The sequence below is a fragment of the Fusarium subglutinans genome, assembly GCF_013396075.1.
Source record: "Fusarium subglutinans strain NRRL 66333 chromosome Unknown NRRL66333_c0000108, whole genome shotgun sequence".
Lineage (NCBI taxonomy): Eukaryota > Fungi > Ascomycota > Sordariomycetes > Hypocreales > Nectriaceae > Fusarium > Fusarium subglutinans.
In genome coordinates, this window is record NW_023502171.1 from 20,374 (window position 1) to 39,191 (window position 18,818).

Sequence of the window (18,818 nt, forward strand, 5' to 3'; positions counted from 1 at the left end):
TGCCTGTTTGAGATAAGGACTAACGGATCTCGGAACATCTATGGTTTCAATTATCCCATGATCGACCAAGCTCTTGATCTATTCATGATGAGATTTAGCTAAAATTGTAAATAACAGTATAAGTCTCAGTGAATTAAGTTAACGCTTAGGCGAAAGCAACACGAAAGTCAGATACCTTGTATGTATTTCAAGTCGGTGTTTTAAGTGCCCACGGCTCCAAGGTATAGCACGCCTTGCTTATAGATGCATGCACCCTGGAGCTGAGCAGCAAGACCCTGATTTGAGGCCAATGTCGCATTCGAAGCATGTTGCCCAGCCTATCTCAAAAAGTGACATTAATTCACTGTGAACATCTTCATTAAGAATTTATGGTTACGACCTCTTACCCTAACCTCCCTGGTGTTGACTACGTCCATCGTAGTCTCGATTTCGGAACATGTTCCATTTGACAAGCATTCTTCTGGTAACATGTTTGATGCAAGACCGATCATCAAAGTGAAAAGGCTATAATTTACGGAGTACACGAAAGCTATAAGTATATACAGTTCCGTCTCTCAATTTTACTGGATCAAAAAGGACAGGACCAGTGGTTACACAACTTCATGGTATCTGCATGACATGCTACATATTCGTGCAAGCTACCCTGAACCAAATATCGACGTCACCGAGACATGGCGTTTCAAACAAGACAATGTCTCGAATATCAAGACCATTATGAGTCCATAAATCGCGATGAGTAAAGCGCTGTAGTTGATCTTCTCCCAAAACCTCCCATCGAAACCCTCCTCCATATGCAGGGATGGAGGTTTCCATCAGGTGCACGCGTTCATGTCACTCCAAAAACCGTGACTCGAGCTTCGTCAGCTCAGACGATCCCCCCAAAAGTAGTGGCAGTTGGAGTGAGGGTGTCAAAGATCCACTAGGCCAAAATCGGAGGGCCCCTCCTTGGGCACTGTGGTCACTAACAACAACTACAACAGAGGGGCCGCCTTCGCCACAGCCAAGCCACACACACCTCCAAGGCTGACCCCGAGTTACAGTATTGAGCACAGGTAGTTCAGGCTCCAGTCGTGACCGTTTGTTTCAAGACACCTTCGCTAATTTTCAGCTTCAGAGTCCGTTTGACGAGTTCGAGCCCCGATACCTCCCGTCGATCTTCCTCACAAATCGCCGAGCCCCGTGGTCGTATTGTGTGCGCTGTCCCTCCCCTGCCAGAGAGCTTCATGCGCCCCGCGCCGTAGCTCCAACAAGTTCTAAATCTTACTCTTCGATGCCTACGACGACTGATAACGGCCTGGACCCTTGAAGGGCTCTGGGGGAAAGGTTGCTTCTGGAATGAACCTGTGATTAAACAATCCACACAATGGCCTCAATACCAAGAAGATACCGGTCGTCCACCTCGGCCTCGAACCCTCCGAACAGCAAGTCCTTCGAGATAATAAAGGGCTTGCTCGAAGCTCTGAACCTCGATACGACTCTACACAGGCAAGACGGATACCCTCAAATACCGCCATTGTTACGGAAACTCCGACATATTATACAGCATATTTCTGCGACGCACTCGCCCGTCCTTCAAGATGACTTTCGACATGCCGACGGCTTCCAAACCATCCTTAATCTGCTGCGAGCCTTTTCAGGCTATTACGACCCCGATAAGCGAAGTGATGCGGACATGCTTGCTTTGTTTAAGCTACTAGGAGACTGTCTCAATCTTCTCTCGGGGGCGCTGCGCGGACACTCAGGGAACCGACGGTTTTTTCGATATCGAGTCGAGGGAGGCGGTTGGGAGGCTTTAGAACAAGTTATCGCAAGCATAGGACTCGGCGGGGCCGAGCCTGATGCCTGGATAAGTTGCCATGTATTTGGTAAACTGCTCGCCTTTTCCCTCGACGACGAAGCACTCGATCTTCTGTGTCAATCAATCGCGAAATCACTACGACCCGACGATGAAAATTCCCCAAAAGAAGAAGAGGATGATAGCGCTGAAGAACAATGGGATCTTGTGCTGGCCAAGTCTGCCGAGAATATTACACCTGGTGCGAAGGAGGTTGTCAATGCCAAGACCATAATACGGCATCCTGAAATTCTCAGAGCAGTCGTCAGCTTCTGGATGGCCATTCCCCGAATGAAAGATGGCCTCGCAAACCCCGCCTCACTGCTCGTCTTGGAGACACTTCACAATATTATTGCGGTTTCTATATATAATCGGGCTGCCGTCCATTCGACGGGTGCCTTATCACAGTTCCTACGGGTCGCCTTCAATGCCGATTCAGCACTTAGTCCACCTGAGCGAGAGAAGGTTTTAGGAATTTGCAGAATGCTCATGTTTTTGGGTGTGAATGAACCTGCCGATACACAATTCCTCCTATCGAGGCCTGGGTCTGAAGCGTCTGAGTTCTGCTTACAGATGACATCGAAACATTCGGGCCCCCCATTCTTCCAATTCGATCTCTCGTTGCACGGCCATTCGTCCCTTGAGTTGTCGAGTCTTGGTCGATCGTTCCCACCTCAGTCTAGTGCAGGTTACACATTTACAGCGTGGATTCGAGTAGACAGCTTCGATCCTACTGCGCACACAACAATATTTGGTGTCTTTGATTCCACACAAGCATGTTTTTTGCTGATGTATCTTGAGAGGGATACTCACAACTTTATCCTTCAAACATCTGTTACCTCGAACAAACCTAGTGTCAGGTTCAAATCTGTTTCATTCAAGGAGAAGAAATGGTACCACATTGCTATTGTGCATCGCCGACCAAAGGCATTAGTTACTAGCAAGGCGTCACTCTATGTGAACGGTGAATTCTCAGAACAAATTCGCTGCAACTATCCCCATCTTCCACCTCTGTCAACTGGTGCCAACGACAGCTTTGCCTCATTCAACTCGAACCAGAACAAGACGAATCCAGTGCAGGCGTTTATTGGCACGCCGAAAGACCTTTCGAACCAAATAGGCCCTGGGCTTGTGTTCTCGCGCTGGTCACTTGCCTCGGCGCACTTGTTCGAGGACGCCTTGAGTGATGACTTTTTGGCAGTCCACTATGGCCTTGGGCCGCGATACCAAGGCAACTTCCAGGATAGCTTAGGAGGCTTTCAGACCTATGAGGCATCGGCCACCTTGGGACTCAGAAACGAGATCGCACATCCTGGGAAGGGTGAAACTTCGGACATTATAAGGGCTGTCCGTGAGAAAGCAGGTTCACTGTTACCAGAATCCAAGATCCTCCTCAGCATTCTTCCTTCAGCCACGTTCCCAGAAAATGTGCAATTTTATGACACAGGACTATTGAGGTCACTTCCACGAAACTGCGCTCGCAATCTTTTCCGAGCATCAAACCAAGAAGGTGCTCCTCTAGCCATCAACTGTGCGGTGCCAAGTCTTCCAGACTCCTTGTTCAGAGTTCAAGGTCTTCTCCAATTCCGAGGCAATCCTATCGTCGCTGTGCCATCGTACTTGGACGAGAACCTATGGCGGCTTGCTGGCTTCACTCCACTGGCTCTGAAGTTGTTTGAGCGAGCAACGTCAATAGAAGAGACAGTGAGATCGGCAGAAATGTTGTTTTACTGCATTCGACAAAGCTGGAGGAACAGTGAGGCAATTGAGAAGGATAACGGATACGGCATTTTGGCGATGCTTCTCCGTGTCAAGCTGGGCTATGACCGCAGCAGCGGCGACTCAACCGTCACCCGACTCCAGGTTTCTAACGAGGACCGTGATCGACTGGCATTTCAACTACTGAGTCTCATCCTTGGCTTCGTTGGATACAACCATACAGAGCCCATGGAGTCCTTCATCATCAACCCACTTGCTTATCGCATCTTGCTCATTGACCTGGACATGTGGAGAAAGTCGGCGCCTCGAATCCAAGAGCTTTACTATAAGCAGTTCGTGACATTCGCAGTTAAGAGCAAGTATCATGAATTTAATAGCCGAAGGCTGATAAGGATGAGTGTGTTACGCCATGCCTACACTTTGCAAATCGCGCTAATCGCTCCCAGGAATTGTCAAGAGGCTGCTCGATGCCATGAAAGGAGAAGTTGTGTCAGAAGACACGATATCTCACTTCATGGGAGCCTTCGAAGTCCTTGTTGCGTCCAATTTTAGCCAAGAGGTCATGCGATCGCTGTCGCTTTTCATCACATACGCTTTCCACTCACAGCCTTCATCTTTACCACGAACTCCACGACCTCTTTCGGCCATATCCAGATCAAGCACTCCAGCTCCACGACGGCGAGGTACACCGACTGATCCCACCGCAGCTGCGATTGCCTCTGGTTTGAAGTTCTTGACCAAGAAGCAGCTTGGTGTCAAGGTTCTCAGCATGTATTCGCGCATATTGTGCGAGAAGGGCAACACCACTCACATCAAGAAGTTTGCCCGAACTGTGACAAATAAAGTGAGAGCGAGTATACCTGGTGTGTTTCTTCGCTAATATCTGTAGTGGCTTCTTTACTTGTTGGCCGAAGACGATCCGGAAGTCGTTGTCCACGGTTGCAAGATCCTGGCGCGTCTCCTCGTTACGCATGGCTCCAACTATACCATGAAATTTGCCGGAAAGTCGGGAGGCTTCATCATCATGTCAAACAGATTGAAGCGATTCTGGGACATGCCGACTCTATGGCCTATTTGCTTCAGCATCTTGTTTGGCTACGACGTGGCCGAGATAAATTTTGACAGAAACTTTGACTTCTTCAGCTTGCTGGAGACGTTTGGAAAGCGAAAGGTCGTATACTCCGACTCTCTGTCTGTCATCACTGCAATGCTGCAGCATGGTCTGAAAGATGTGATGAGACATCAGGATGATCCAGATTCGCCGGCAACTCATATTGACCCATCTTTCGCGCTTAAGAAGCACGCATCGTCTACTGAACTACGCCCACGAGCAAGCTCCATGAACTTGGCCACTGCCCTTGAGACACGCTCCAACTTCTCGCGAGACAGTGAACGAGTTGCAAGCTATGCTAGTGTCCTACATACAGTCATTCGCTTCCTTTCAGATCTCCATGCACGTTCCACCGAGTTCAGGGACTTTGCTTTGAACTCGGAGTGGGTGAGACTGTTGCTATCAGCACTCTACCCAGTCATCGTTAGCGCCGATGCGGTGACGCCCGAAACCGAGTTGAACTCTGGCGATACGGCGCTGACGTTTGAGGGGACTGATGTTATCATTCGTCCGATTAGTGGTAGTGCTTCAAATGCCACGCCTATTGTACGAACGACAAGCGTGGATCCAGTGCCGTCGCCTCAGTCAACACCACCGAAGGGCACGCCACTGCGAAGAGCCTCGTCGTTTATCCTGCTCACCCAACAAAAATCACCAGTTGGACCCAGTCCAGCTCGACTGAACCCAGCGTTGCCTTCATTGAGATCAGTACCGAGCAAGAAGCCTAGCAGCGATATCTTGGATGGACTCTTAGAGCTGGTGGTGAATGTCTTTATGGACCAGCTTCTAGCACGGAAAGATTTCCCAGGGTTCGGCCTGTTTACTAAAGTCCCTCCTGGGTTCCGTGAACACCAGGCGTACTTTGAGTCTTACATATTGAAACATGTGATTGCCCAATTGACGAATAATGTTCAGCTCAATCAGAAAGCGATCTGCGAGCCTCGTGTCCTGACGAACCTTTCTCGATTCTGTACACATATGTCAGAGGCCATCTTCGAGGGATGGTTCATGAATGGTGCAGAAGCTATGATTGACTTTGTTGGCATGCTTCTCGAATTTCTGCAGCGTCCAGACATCTCGAACCTCAAGAGTGTCCGACTTTGCAGCCAGGCTGTCGCCACAATCCGAAGCTGTTTACTCAGGATCATTCTTTTGAGACTATCGGATCTTGACAACCAAGAAACCACTTTGGTGGAGGCCAAGCAGTTTATGGACAAGATGGTATACTGGCAAATGTCAATTCTCGGTTGTTTTACCAGCGAGGACGAGTTCCTTAAACTCTTCTGGTACCAGCTCTACACGAAACTCATTGGCGACAAGATGCCCCTTCGTATTGCGGCAGCTAACTTCTTACGCATTATCTTGGTGCAGAAACCAGAGGAATCAGCTACGCTGATCCGCTCTTGCATGTCGCCAGACCAGAAGCAGCTTACGAAGGACTTTCAGAAGTTGACAGGCGTGGATGATGAATCATTCGTTGACTGGGTTGATAAGCACCGTCCATCACTGGACGTACTCTTCTTTGGCGGCATGTCTAAGACTTGGGAAGATTTCGTCAGTTCAGAAAACGTGCGAACTTCGGAGACGGCCAAAGTACGTCTCACCAAGCGCAAAGATAAACTCAGACTATTGCACGCGGAGAGCATCAGCACAGAGAAGATCCTCATCAGTCACGATATTGGTAATAGCGCTTGGATGAAGAGCATCTACAACTCTGAGTACTTCAAGTATCAGCGACTCATGCAGGACCAACAAGATGACCTAGTATTCCTGAGCGCGGCTTACACCAAGATGGAGCGGGATCTTATGAGGCCTGGTGCGGTGTTCAGTGAGGCAGCTACACCGAAGTGGAAGCTTGATCGCACCGAAGGACGAAATCGAATGAGGCTCAGGGTTCTTCCAGACTTTACGGTCAGTAAGGATGAGTATCAGCCGAAGAGGAAAGCGAGCGAGGTGCTACAGACTCTCCGGATAAATACGTCGGCCAGTCCAGCTCCTTCGATCCAGGCTTCTGCTGTGACGCCAACGAGGCCAAGGGCTGCATCGGCTTTGGATGGCAATGCCGAACAGCCTCAATTTACAGAGGAGCCAGAATCCACCGAGCCAGCAGAGCAAGCCAGCTCTGGTGTTGCGCCCGAGGATGACTTTGAGCTTGTGGACGACCCCAATGATCCCAACGAAGGAGACGAAGGGTTTGAAGACAAGAACCGCAAAGTGATGCGACGATTGGAGCGAGGAGATCAGGTTCAGTCTGCATACAACATCTCACGTATCATTGGACTGGAAGCATGCGAGGGAATCCTCATAATAGGCAAGGATGCCCTCTACATAATGGACAACGTGTTCCAGTGTGCCAATGGCGACATCGTCAATGTCTGGCAGGCTCCTCCCGAAGAGCGCGATCCTTTCTCTCAGATCGTCACGGACGCCAAGACTTCGGAGAAGCGACAGAACAATAAGGAGCAAGAATCGAGGCATTGGCGATGGCAAGATGTCATCAGTATTTCGAAGCGTCGATTCCTGTTTCGAGACGTTGCGATTGAGGTGTTCTTCACTGACGGTCGAAGCTATCTCTTGACCACGATCAACCCTGTGGTGCGAGATAACCTGTTCGTGAAAATGCTCAACAAGGCACCTCACACAAGCGGCGCAAACACGCTTCCGAACCCCGAAGATGCTTGGCGCCTGGAGTCTCTCAAAGTTTTTGACGAGTCGCCTCAAGGATTTGGGTCCAAGTTCGGCACATTCTTCAACTCATCGCCATGGAATCCTCTCCTTAAGAAATGGCAGAAGGGCGAGATCTCCAACTTCCACTATCTTATGATGGTCAACACCATGGCTGGAAGGACATTCAATGATCTGACTCAGTACCCGGTCTTCCCGTGGGTTCTGGCAGACTATACAAGCGAAGACTTGGACCTTGACGATCCCAACACCTTCCGCGATCTGTCAAAGCCGATGGGCGCCCAAACGCCGAACAGAGTGGGAGGCTTTGTCGAGAGCTACAATGCATTGGCAGAAATTGGAGAAATTCCGTTCCACTATGGTACTCACTACTCTTCCGCCATGATTGTCTCATCATACCTAATCCGTCTACCGCCGTTTGTTCAATCATACATCCTGCTGCAAGGTGGAAGCTTCGATCACGCCGACCGTCTGTTCCAGTCGATCCCAGAAGCCTGGAAATCAGCCTCTTGCAAGAACAAGGCTGATGTGAGAGAACTCATCCCCGAGTTCTACTGTCTTCCCGAATTTTTGACCAACGTGAACGGCTACAACTTTGGCAATCGTGAGAGCAACGGCGTTAAGGTCGACCATGTTGAGCTTCCGCCATGGGCTAAGGGTGACCCGAGGATCTTCATCGCCAAGCACAGGGAAGCGCTCGAAAGTCCGTATGTGAGCGAGAACCTACACCAATGGATTGACCTGGTGTTTGGTTATAAGCAACGAGGTGAAGCAGCGGTGGAAAACCTCAATGTGTTCCATCATCTTTCATACCGTGGTGCAACAGATCTGGACAGCATCACGGATGCAAAGGAGAGAGCTATTCTGGCAGGCGTGATTCATAACTTTGGACAGACCCCTCACCAAGTGTTTATGAAGTCGCATCCTGCTCGAGAACACGTCAAGAGTCCAGTTAGACGATTAGACAGCAGTGTGTTTTCGTTGGGCTGTCTACCACATCCACTCCTTGGTAAGAACTCCGTTTACTTCGAACCTCAGACATCACTGACCGACTGAATAGAAAGCCACGAACGTGTAGCCTCACTCATTCATGCCTCCAAACTTGACCGCTTACTGTGTGCTTCTCCATTCCGCCTCAACTTCCCACCATACGACAAATTCCTCGAATGGGGATACGCAGACAACAGCATTCGCTTCTTCTTCACCGACAACCGAAAGGTAATGCAGAACCTTGTTCCTCGATCTGGCCACGTCGCTAACTCAACAAAGCCCGCTGGACTCTTTGAGAACCTTCACATCGGCCAGATCTCTTGTGCTTGTTTTGCCGACTCCAAAACCTTGATCACTGCTGGAGAGGATTGTGTTGTTTCGGTTTATGCACTACAGACTCTGCCCGGGAAGCCGGTTGAGTTACTGCCGAGGTCTAGTCTTTTTGGACACAAGTCGCCTGTCACGACGATTGCAGTCAGCAAAGCGTTCAGCACGCTTTTGACTGTTTCTGCAGATGGACAAGCATTCTTGTGGGATCTGAACAGACTGTCGTTCATTCGAAAGCTGCCGTTGGTGCGACCTGTTGAATGTGCACGTATCAACGACATTTCGGGCGAGATTCTTCTTTGCTCTGGGCCCAATGTGATACTGTACACGCTCAACGGCACACTCCTCCTTGAACAGAACGTCTGTTTTGAACAAGACGATTACATCCACTCATGTGCCTTTTACGAAGGCGCAGGAAATGAGTGGCTTGACAATTACTTGATCTTCACGGGCCACAAGCGCGGCAGAGTCAACGTCTGGCGCCGCAGCATCGTGGGCAGTCGGTGGACGCTTGAGCTCCTCAGAAAGCTTGACCATGTCGACTATAAGAACGACAAGGGCGCCAACACAGAGGCAGGCATAACGTGCATAAGTCCAATGCCAACGTGCGTCTACACAGGAGATGATGACGGCCGAGTTGTAAGTGTCTCCTCCTCTCAACAATCCTCAAACTAACAGTTCTAGTACGAATGGAATCTACTAAGCAGGGAGAGATAGAGTCTTTCCCTACCGAATCGGACATCAGTTCGATATGACCACCGACATAGCCTCGTATGATTAAAGAGAAGGAGGATATTCTGTTTCTTGGCTCCTTGCACATCACTGCGGCGTTTCCTGCTTGTTGTTTATACGCATGTTTAGAAAATCAACGACTCGCGCACATCCTCACACACACATATATAGGTATCGAAACGTAGACAGCCGGTGGATGGATTGATTGTAGAAAAATCGAATTGAAGCGTCAATTGTTGCTGGGTCTTCTCGTCCCTTTCTTCCTCTATGATATCCCTTCTCCCTCTCGCATCGGGAAACGCCGTAGGTTGTACAAAGATATGCCCATTCCGAGCCGTGATGATTTCCTTCGTCTTTTCAATTCGAGATGTTTAGTCGTCGTACCCGGTGAGTTGTTTCCTGGGACCAGAGGGGACTGTGCATGTTAGTCTCGCATTGCGGGATTGATATCGAGGGGGAACGCACTGGGATAGGTGACGGGAACGGGAGGAGCATCGATATCGCCAAAGTAGTGTCGGATCGGAGGAACAATTGGCATGGCGACGGGGCCTGCTGCGCCGATGATGACGGACCAGAAGAGGGCGGGACGCTCGCGGGCTGCCCAGCGGCAGTACTTGAGGGGAGTTTGCCAGAAGAGAGGAGCGGCAGACATGATGGCCTATATCAATTAGCATAGCAACTAACAATAGCGTATTGGGAGCGAGGCCATACTCAATTGACGAGGTGGTGTTTGTCGTTTCAATCTCGGTGGTGATGATGGTCTCGAGCAACGGTCCAATCGTATCCTCGGAAAAACCAAGCCGCGGGCATCGGATTATTTCCTCACTTCCATTACAGAGCTCTAGAGTCGCTAGGTACCATAAAAGGACTAGCGCATCCGCAGTTTCACATCCCGTTCCCCCACTGAAGGCTACGTATCCCTAAGACGCCAACGCAAGCTACCACGCTCCGTAGGTTCCACTGAGAGCTTCTACACGCAAGCTGTCCAAACTTGCACCAAACACTATAACCCCCCCCAACTCAGAACCACACAATGCGGTCACTCTTGAGCCTCGTGGTCTTTCTCTTCGCGGCGCTGGTTTCGGCCGTGAGCACAGCTGGTAATCGATTACTGGTTATTCTCGATACGCCCAAGGACAAGGAGGCGTATACTACGTTTTTCCGCGACCTGTCTGGTATGAGCCTTTGCAGAGTATTGGGGAGATGTTGAAGCTTACAATTGATAGAACGGGGTTATGATATCACGTATGAGACACCAAAGAGCAATGATTTGACATTGTTCAAGTATGGTGAGAGGACTTATGATCATCTTGTCTTCCTCCCCACCAAGATCAAGGGTTCGTCATGTCTTGTTCCTTGAGAATACAGCTTTACTGACTGGCGCAGGTCTGGGACCCAATCTGACCCCCAATGCCATCGTCGACTTCATCAACGCCGGGGGAAACATCCTCCTGACAATGTCCGCTACCCACAAGGTCCCCGTTACTCTCGTCTCCGTCCTCGACCAACTCGACGTTACCATTCCCGCTGAGCGCAACGGCAAGGTCGTCGACCACTTCACCTACGATGCCGTTTCCGCCGCCGAGACACACGACACCCTCGTCCTCGACGCTCCTCGCAACGTTCGTCCCGGCCTGAAGGATTACTTCGAGATTCCCGGCGCATTCATCTCTGTTCCCCATGCCATTGGCCACACTCTTGGTTCAGGACCTCTTCTTACACCCGTTCTTCGAGCGCCCCCTACCGCTTATAGCTACAACCCCAAGGAGCAGGGTGATACAGTCGAGCCCGATGAGTTGTTCGCTGCTGGAAAGCAACTTGCCCTTGTTTCTGTCTTCCAGGCTCGCAACTCCGCGCGTGTCACTGTTGTTGGTGCTGCTGAGATGCTGCAGGATAAGGCTTTTGACACCAAGGTTACTCGACAGGGTGGAAAGGCTATCTTCCCTGCTAACAAGGAGTTCATCACCAACTTGGCTGGCTGGACTTTCCAGGAGCTTGGTGTCTTGCGAGTGAACAAGATTGAGCACCACCTCAAGGGTGACAATGAGACCAACCCTGAGCTGTACCGCATCAAGAACGATGTTGTATGTAGAGACATCTCCTGACATGATTGACCTCGCTAACAATTCACAGACCTACAGCATCTCCGTCTCCGAGTACGCCTGGAACGATTGGCAACCTTTCCACCTCCCTGAGGGCGACCACCTTCAGCTCGAGTTCTCCATGCTGTCCCCTTTCCACCGCATCTCCCTGAAGCCCGTTCATGTCGGTGAGGATGAGACCGTCTACGGCACCGACTTTGTTCTTCCCGACCAGCACGGCATCTTCAACTTCATGGTCAACTACAAGCGACCCTTCCTGACAAACCTTGAGGAGAAGCGAACTGTCAGCGTTCGACACATGGCTCACGACGAGTACCCCCGAAGTTACGTGATCAACGGTGCTTGGCCCGGCCTGACTGGCATCTCAGCTACTATTGTTGGATTCCTCTCATTCTGCATCGTGTGGATGTACAGCCAGCCTGTCAAGCCAGCCGCTGGCGCCAAGAAGACACAATAGAGGATGGAACAATGTACGAGTATTTTTTTGCTGCAACGTCACGATTAAGAGTTCGTGGATCTGTTGTATTGTAGAGTGGGACCAAAAGTGAAATATAGAATGCGCATTTGTTTTCCTACAGCTATTGAAGTGTTTAAGACTACCTAATGTATGTGGCTCGAGATACGAAGATGTGATGGCTCCCTCAGATTAGCTCTCTTGGGTTCTCACTGACAACTCGCGGCAGTGGACAAGTAAATGCCCTGCAAACATCCTAGATGATGCCCGCCGCTGTTGCCTGCAAATTTGGCTTTTTGGTCGATTGATCATCACCGGGCAGCAAATTCGTATCTCAAAGCATTCCCTCCGTCCCATACGGCTCCTCACTAAGGCCAAGCCTGCTCCGATTGAAAACTATATCATGCGAATCACGAGTGTCTCTGTAGTCCCAGCAAACACCTCCAGGAGAGGGTTCGCAAAGGAAGAGAACAGCTTCACGCAAAAGGGATTATCGTCATTGCGGCTACTCTAGGCACTTGCGAAGAAGACATGATGAAAGACAAAGGAAATAACTTCAAGGTCTGCTCAGATTTCTGTTCTCGAGTGAGGCACACGTTCGCAACATAAGTCAGTTTCCCCGAAGGGCATACCGAGCAAGTGAAGTGAATCGCCACTTGGGGGGGGATGTGTAGAACAGTTGTCATCACCGCAGACGAGCCCCCAGAAGCCAAGTACAGGACAAGAAGAAATGCAAAAACACCGAACTCCAACGCCAACGCCCGCAAGAAAAACAACCAAAAAAACCAAAAAGACCCCCTCCAAGGCCAAATGTCCCGGGACCAGAAAACAAGACGAAAAGCAAAGACAAAGGAAATAAAAAGCAGACCCAAACCCCCGTGGTCAAATGACCACCCAAAAAAGCGCGAAAACAAGGGCGGGAAAGCAAAAGCGGAAATGCAAGTTAGTACATACATACCGAGTCACTTGACTGGGGGAGGCGGGCGAGGGCGAGGGTGAGGGCGAGGGTGAGGGCGAGTTCGGGGTTGGGGAGGAGAGAGGTGAGGTGAAGGCATGGTGTTGAGGGTTGGGCAAGGTCGAGGAAGTGAAGTGCGAAAAAGGAATAGGAAAAGAACAAGACAAAAGAAAGGTCACAATGTGGAAATCAAGAAAGAAGCTGTCGAGTCAAGCAGTAAGTGCTGAAAGCAACAAGTGTATAGCAAAGTTCAAGCCAAATCGCAAGTCGAGAATGCGAAAGGCTGATGAAGAGAAGAAAAGGCTGCGAGAACTGGGAGAGAAGCCCTCTATTTATAGCCGTTGAGAGTGAGGAGTGATTGCGCATTCGCTGCGCGAGGGTTTACGCTGAAATTGAGCGTTAGATGTGGTGTTGACGGCCGTCGCCAGCTGTCAGCAGCTGTCAAGATATCCAAAATCGTTGCTGAGGTTCAAGTCGCGCTGCGCTTCGCGTTGAAGAATGGCAAGGCTGTGGGGACGTGCACAAGCTCAACCTGTGGCGCTGTGGCACAAGTGGAGACTTTGAGCAAGGCTGGTGTGGCTGCGAAAACTTCCGCCGTTGCTGGGTCGTGATCGCCAACTCAGCTTCTACAATTACGCTGCTACCCTCACCTCAATCCCTTTGACGCCGCGCATCCGTCAAAATGGTAAGTCCCTGCCTCGCTTTTGCTGCTAGTAGCATCAGCTAACGATTCCAGGCTCGTAACTCGGAAAAAGCTCAGTCTATGCTGTTTCGCTTCCGCGAAGCCCAAGCAGCAGACCTAGGCATCATCGACGCCGGCCGCACACGTCGCCCCAAGCTCATCACCGAAGTCTCAGCGATACCCGCCTGTGAAAAATGGCGCGGTCAAGTGCTCAAGGAAATCTCGCGCAAGATGTCACGGATCCAGGATCCTATCCTCAGCGACTACCAGATCCGCGATCTCAACGACGAAATCAACAAGCTCATGCGCGAGAAGCACATGTGGGAGATTCAGATACGCAATCTTGGCGGACCGAACTACATGCGCGGCGGGGGCAAGATCTACGATGAGCAAGGACGCGAAATACCCGGTAGCGGGAAGGGCTATAAATATTTCGGCAGAGCGAGAGAACTCCCTGGTGTGAAGGAGTTGTTTGAAGCAGCGAAGAACCAGGGCGATGAGAAGCCGCTCGAGGAGAGGCATGATATGAGGAGGAATGTTGACGCGGCGTACTATGGGTATGCGCCTGATGAGGAGGACGAGGAGATGCTGGCGTATGAGGCGGAGAAGGAGAGGCAGGCGGTTGAGCATCTGCTCAAGACGGGGAGTAAGGATGTGCCGGAGGGGTGGGAGCCGCTGCCGGGGGATAGTGGTGATGGGATTACGTGGGACTTGCCGACGTTAGAGGAGGTGCAGGAGGAGTTGATCGATCGGAGGAGAAGGAGGCTTTTGGAGCAGTTGTGATGTGTTCTCCGTGTATCATCGGAGGGGACGGGAAGTTTAGTGTATTGTTGGTTGTTGGATCAGTTGAGGCTAGGTGACGGTTCACATTCACGGCGTTCAGGACGGTCACTTATTTACAGGCGTATGGGTTTATCATGATACTTGTCAAAAAAAGAATATCTTCTCAATCTTGCATTCTCACCCTTCCTAAGCGACATCACCAACCCGCAACTGAAGCTATGCCCCGAAGCTGTGGATAAGCGGTTATACCGAGCTGTCAGCTATAGCTGCCACCCGGATATCACAAATTCCGGGTATAACACGGACGAATTATACAATCCACCAAACAAAAACAGCTCGAGTTACCTTACAGCTACAGAATGCATGAACCGTCAAGGGTGTTTTAAACCCGTCAACATTACCTGTTTCGTTTCATACGCCAATGAACTCTAATAATATGTTATCCACAATGTCAAGCGAGATATTCACATTTGCCATTTGGAAGAGAAAGAAAAGGATTTTGTAAAGAGTGACGATCTTCATTGGTGACCACCCCTTGTCACCCCTGTTTGTGAAGCAGAGACCCCTGAAGGTCCTGAAGCTGACGGTGAAGCGCCACGCAGGTGAGTGTGCAGATGACGCCTTTAGATCCTTTTCGTCCAGGGGTTAGAGGGACATACGTAGATGAAGATGGAGGACGGCAGTGGTTTGGTTATCTGATTAGAAAATTGGCATTTCGAGTGTACCTGAATTATTCAGTGAAGCGAAATCTATAAAATTGATCCATAGAATTCGCATTGCATGATAAGGCGTGGGTATGTGACGCTGTTTCATTTCGTACCAAAGTGATCGACAGTCTTGTCTTGTCTTGTCTTGTCTCTCCTCGCCTTGTCAAACCGTCTCCCGAGCTCCCCTCTTGTCTCGGGAATCTTCATGTACCTCTATATCTCACTTTTTACTTACAATCATGTCAGCCTCGCTTGTGCCTCTCGTGCAACACCGACGATCCAAAAAAGAAGATCAATTCTCTGTGTAGTACAATCTTTGATGATCAAACGCATTCTCTAAAGTAGATCACTAGTTTCCTTTTCTATTCTTGGTTCTCCCCTTTTCTCGTCCATTCACAATTCGAAAAGGCGACCCCGCGGCTGAACGGCGCCAGAGACAAAAGAGAAAGAAAAAAACGTCGAGCCCCTGAGCTTGTATGTACCTTATGTACCTGCAGCGCCCTGACTAGCACCCCAAGGTACCCGTCTAAATCCTCTGCATCCACTCTATGATGAAAAGAGTAACGCTGGGCCCCTATTAAGGTTCAATTCAATTCCTTGCAGAGAATTGATTAACAGCAGAATTCTCTTCAAACAGATGCTTATTATTCTTTTTTCCTTTTCTCTCTTGTTCTATACAATTTGCTCCTTGAGGTGTCTAAAATTGGATGTTCCTTCAGCTAGTGGCTGTCTTGTTAAATTAATCCACTCTGGTCCCCTGGCCTGGGCTCTTTTAGCACTTTACCCCCCTAGGTTTTGGGCTGTGGGGACCCTTTAGGTACTTTACGGTAAGTGCTGCAGCCCAGGCTTCTTCTTCCCGTTCTTCTCGGCAACGGTCTCGTCTTCTAGAAATATGCACAGAAGAGACAGACCAGGCCAATGTCTCTGTCTCTGACCCTGACTCTGTCTCTGTCTTTACATCATCGTCGTTCCTAACTACTTACGTTCCAATTCAGTCCTTACCGTCACATGCTCATGATATAATTCCTCAGGTCCCTTTTTTCTATCTCTCCTCTTCTTCTTCTCTCTTCGAGATGGTTTCGTTCTTTGGCCTCAAGCTTGGAGGCGATAGGAAAAAGTCACAGTAAGCCTCCTTTATCTAGACTCTACCATTTACAGCTTGACCGACAATTATTAGGGACAAGAAGCTAGCTTCGAAGCAAATACAACATTTACACCGCAATGAAGAACCTGTCTCGTCAACCCCCAAAGACCTCCGCCGACAGAGTAACTTCTCCCGTCCAAATCTCGCTCGCCCTGGTACTTCCAGCTCTCATCTTGACCCACCAACGCAATGGAAAGCCCCTTATATGAACGGCGCAGGAGGTGCCTCCTCCATGGTTGATCTTGGAGCACCGCGCGCACCAGGAATGGGAAATCCGCGGTTTCACTCGTCAGACGTAATGCTCAACACACGCTTCGGCAATGGTAGTTCCACGAGTCTCGTTGCGCCGGCCGCAAGACCTGGCTCACCTACACGTCCTGGGACGGCCATCTCGACGAAGGAGCCTGAGAATCCCTTCAACATTCACTTCGGTAAAGATTCTGTCAGCAGTATACCGCCGACGCCCCAGGATGAACCGAGGGGTCATGCGGAACCCTTCGAATTCAATCTCGGAAACGAGATTAAGGAAATCAGAAACAAAAGCCCTATTCCCACGGCTAACAATGGATATCCATCTCCTCCACCCTCGATCGTCAACGCTGAGCGATCCTTCTCGCCGGACCCGCGCCCTTCGAGCAGCCGTCAGAACGTGCCCACTGCGCCTAGCCTTCGGAACCCCAGCACTGCAGGTCCAATGTCTCTCCCAAGTCCAGCTGTATCAGTTGCTAGAAGCGACGATGTCTGGGAGCCGCAGCCTCCCGTTATTCGCAATGTGACAGCCAAGCGCGACACTTTTACCTTTCATACGCCTAGACGGCAGAGCTTTACCATGGACATGGAGACGCGAGAGAACCACAAGCCCATGGTTGAGGGGCTTGCTGGGAATTTTGCGGGATTCGACTTTGGTGAGACAGTTAGGAAGGGCAGTATTAGTGGTAGGAGCTTGGATACTTCGACGGAGGGTGGAGTGAGCCCTACGGACACCAACGTGAAGCCCAGGGTGTTGGGAACAACGAGAACTGCTAGCCCTTTGAGAACCATGCAGTCGAGTCCAAGTCTGAGCATGATTGATACGGCATTGACACGAGCTCGAACGGCGAGTGATGCCATGTCCCCTCTGTCGTTGGTATCGTCATTGGCATCCGCGGCAGCAGAGGAGACGCCACGTATACAGACACCTCAGCCTTCCCAACAGGCAAAGCCGACTCAACAGCCTCCCAAGATTCTCCAGCCCGGCCAGCTCTCGGAACCTCTTCAGGCGATCAGGCCTGTCTCACCCTCGCGCTCTCCTCAACCTTCGCCTCTTTCTCAACCTCCGCAGCAGAACTCTCCAGGACCATCCCCGATTCTCTCCAACTTCCCGGGTCGATCGCCGTCTCCGCCAGTCGTAGAACCTCATTTCCCTCGATCTCCTCCCCGACCACTCATCCAAACCCTCCAGCCATCTCCCCAGTATCCGACAAAGCAGTACAAGGCCTATCAACCTCCGGACTCTTCTCCACCAACGAAACCACTCCCTTCGCCGTACCGGTCACCTACCGCTCCTCTCCCGCCTGTACCACCACCTCGCTTGAACCCTGGTAGCAGAAGTAGGAGTAACACTCCCGATACAGCAGCGAGTGCGAGCCCAGGTTACATGAACCGACCTCTCGAACCACCGCCTCGTGGCCTCCGTGCCCGAACTGACTCGGAACCACGCCTTGGCCGACCCCTCCGCGTTCCAGCTCCTCTCGTCGATCGCTCTGCTACCATTCCCATGGTTGGACCCGGTCCTCGAAGTGCTGTCGGTCCGGGCTTTGATGAGAGCGGTTTTGTTCGTGCTGAGCGTCTTCCCGAGCCACCACGAACAGCCAGCCCTTTCTCCCAACAAAGCCCCATGGAAGGTGAATTCCCTGTTCAAAAGGGTCTTCCTCGAGGTCGCAGGCCTCAACCTCCCGGGATGCAAAGTCCCGAAAGGCCCTTTGGCCTGGAGCCAAGAAAACAGCGCCGCCAACCTCCTATGTATCCTCCGCCCAGAAGCACAGAGTCACCCGTGGCCGACTCACAACTGGATGAGGTTTTGAACCAACCCGGTACACCAAACTGGAACGACTTTGACCGCGCCGAAGCGCACAAGTCCGCTATCCCAGCTGCTCTCTCTCCTTTCCGCACACAATTCGCTCGATCTCCCACGCAAGCCACCGACGACTCTTTAAGCCCACGTCTTGCACAATACGCTTCCTCACCCATCTCAGACACACCGCCAAGTCTACCCTCTCCATCCTTCCCATCACTACAAAAGTCAATCTCTAGCTCGAGTGAAGACCTCGCGCGGACTTTTGACATGGTGTCTAATGGGAACTACGAGCGGCATGAGCAGAATCCAGCTCGCCCGCTCATCTCACCTGTGATGGCAGACTTTGTGCCCCCGAGGGACAGAGACCGCAGCAGGACTCGCGTCGAGGCAAAGAGAGCGCCTCCTCGTCCTTCTCCAATCACTGTTCCTCCATCGCTGGCCGCAGGAGCAGAGCCCACGAGGGTCAGAACTCCTAATCCAGTGGTAGATGCGTTCAACCCCGGCTTTATCTAAATGGATTATATCAGAGCGAATCGT

The 18,818-nt window shown here is 50.8% G+C and overlaps 5 protein-coding genes across 5 annotated transcripts; 4 read left to right on the forward strand and 1 right to left on the reverse strand.

Annotated features, from left to right (window-relative positions):
- Positions 1-1,363: 1,363 nt before the first annotated feature.
- FSUBG_8091 (Beige like 1) lies at positions 1,364-9,383 on the forward strand (the record flags this gene model as incomplete). Its single annotated transcript, XM_036686464.1, has 5 exons — positions 1,364-3,950; positions 4,000-4,397; positions 4,443-8,358; positions 8,410-9,305; positions 9,351-9,383. The coding sequence occupies 5 exons, from the start codon at positions 1,364-1,366 to the stop codon at positions 9,381-9,383; spliced, it is 7,830 nt and encodes a 2,609-aa protein (XP_036536360.1).
- Positions 9,384-9,769: 386 nt separating this feature from the next.
- Positions 9,770-10,050, reverse strand: FSUBG_8092 (NADH dehydrogenase; the record flags this gene model as incomplete). Its single annotated transcript, XM_036686465.1, has 2 exons — positions 9,770-9,813; positions 9,864-10,050. The coding sequence occupies 2 exons, from the start codon at positions 10,048-10,050 to the stop codon at positions 9,770-9,772; spliced, it is 231 nt and encodes a 76-aa protein (XP_036536361.1).
- Positions 10,051-10,431: 381 nt separating this feature from the next.
- On the forward strand, positions 10,432-11,957 carry FSUBG_8093 (oligosaccharyl transferase complex subunit OST4; the record flags this gene model as incomplete). The annotated part of the gene is made up of 4 exons (XM_036686466.1): positions 10,432-10,573; positions 10,625-10,735; positions 10,785-11,482; positions 11,532-11,957. 4 exons carry the CDS (start codon positions 10,432-10,434, stop codon positions 11,955-11,957), a joined length of 1,377 nt encoding a protein of 458 aa, XP_036536362.1.
- A 1,634-nt stretch (positions 11,958-13,591) lies between these two features.
- FSUBG_8094 (pre-mRNA-splicing factor ISY1) lies at positions 13,592-14,374 on the forward strand (the record flags this gene model as incomplete). Its single annotated transcript, XM_036686467.1, has 2 exons — positions 13,592-13,594; positions 13,646-14,374. The coding sequence occupies 2 exons, from the start codon at positions 13,592-13,594 to the stop codon at positions 14,372-14,374; spliced, it is 732 nt and encodes a 243-aa protein (XP_036536363.1).
- Positions 14,375-16,154: 1,780 nt separating this feature from the next.
- FSUBG_8095 (uncharacterized protein) lies at positions 16,155-18,794 on the forward strand (the record flags this gene model as incomplete). Its single annotated transcript, XM_036686468.1, has 2 exons — positions 16,155-16,204; positions 16,259-18,794. 2 exons carry the CDS (start codon positions 16,155-16,157, stop codon positions 18,792-18,794), a joined length of 2,586 nt encoding a protein of 861 aa, XP_036536364.1.
- Positions 18,795-18,818: the final 24 nt, after the last annotated feature.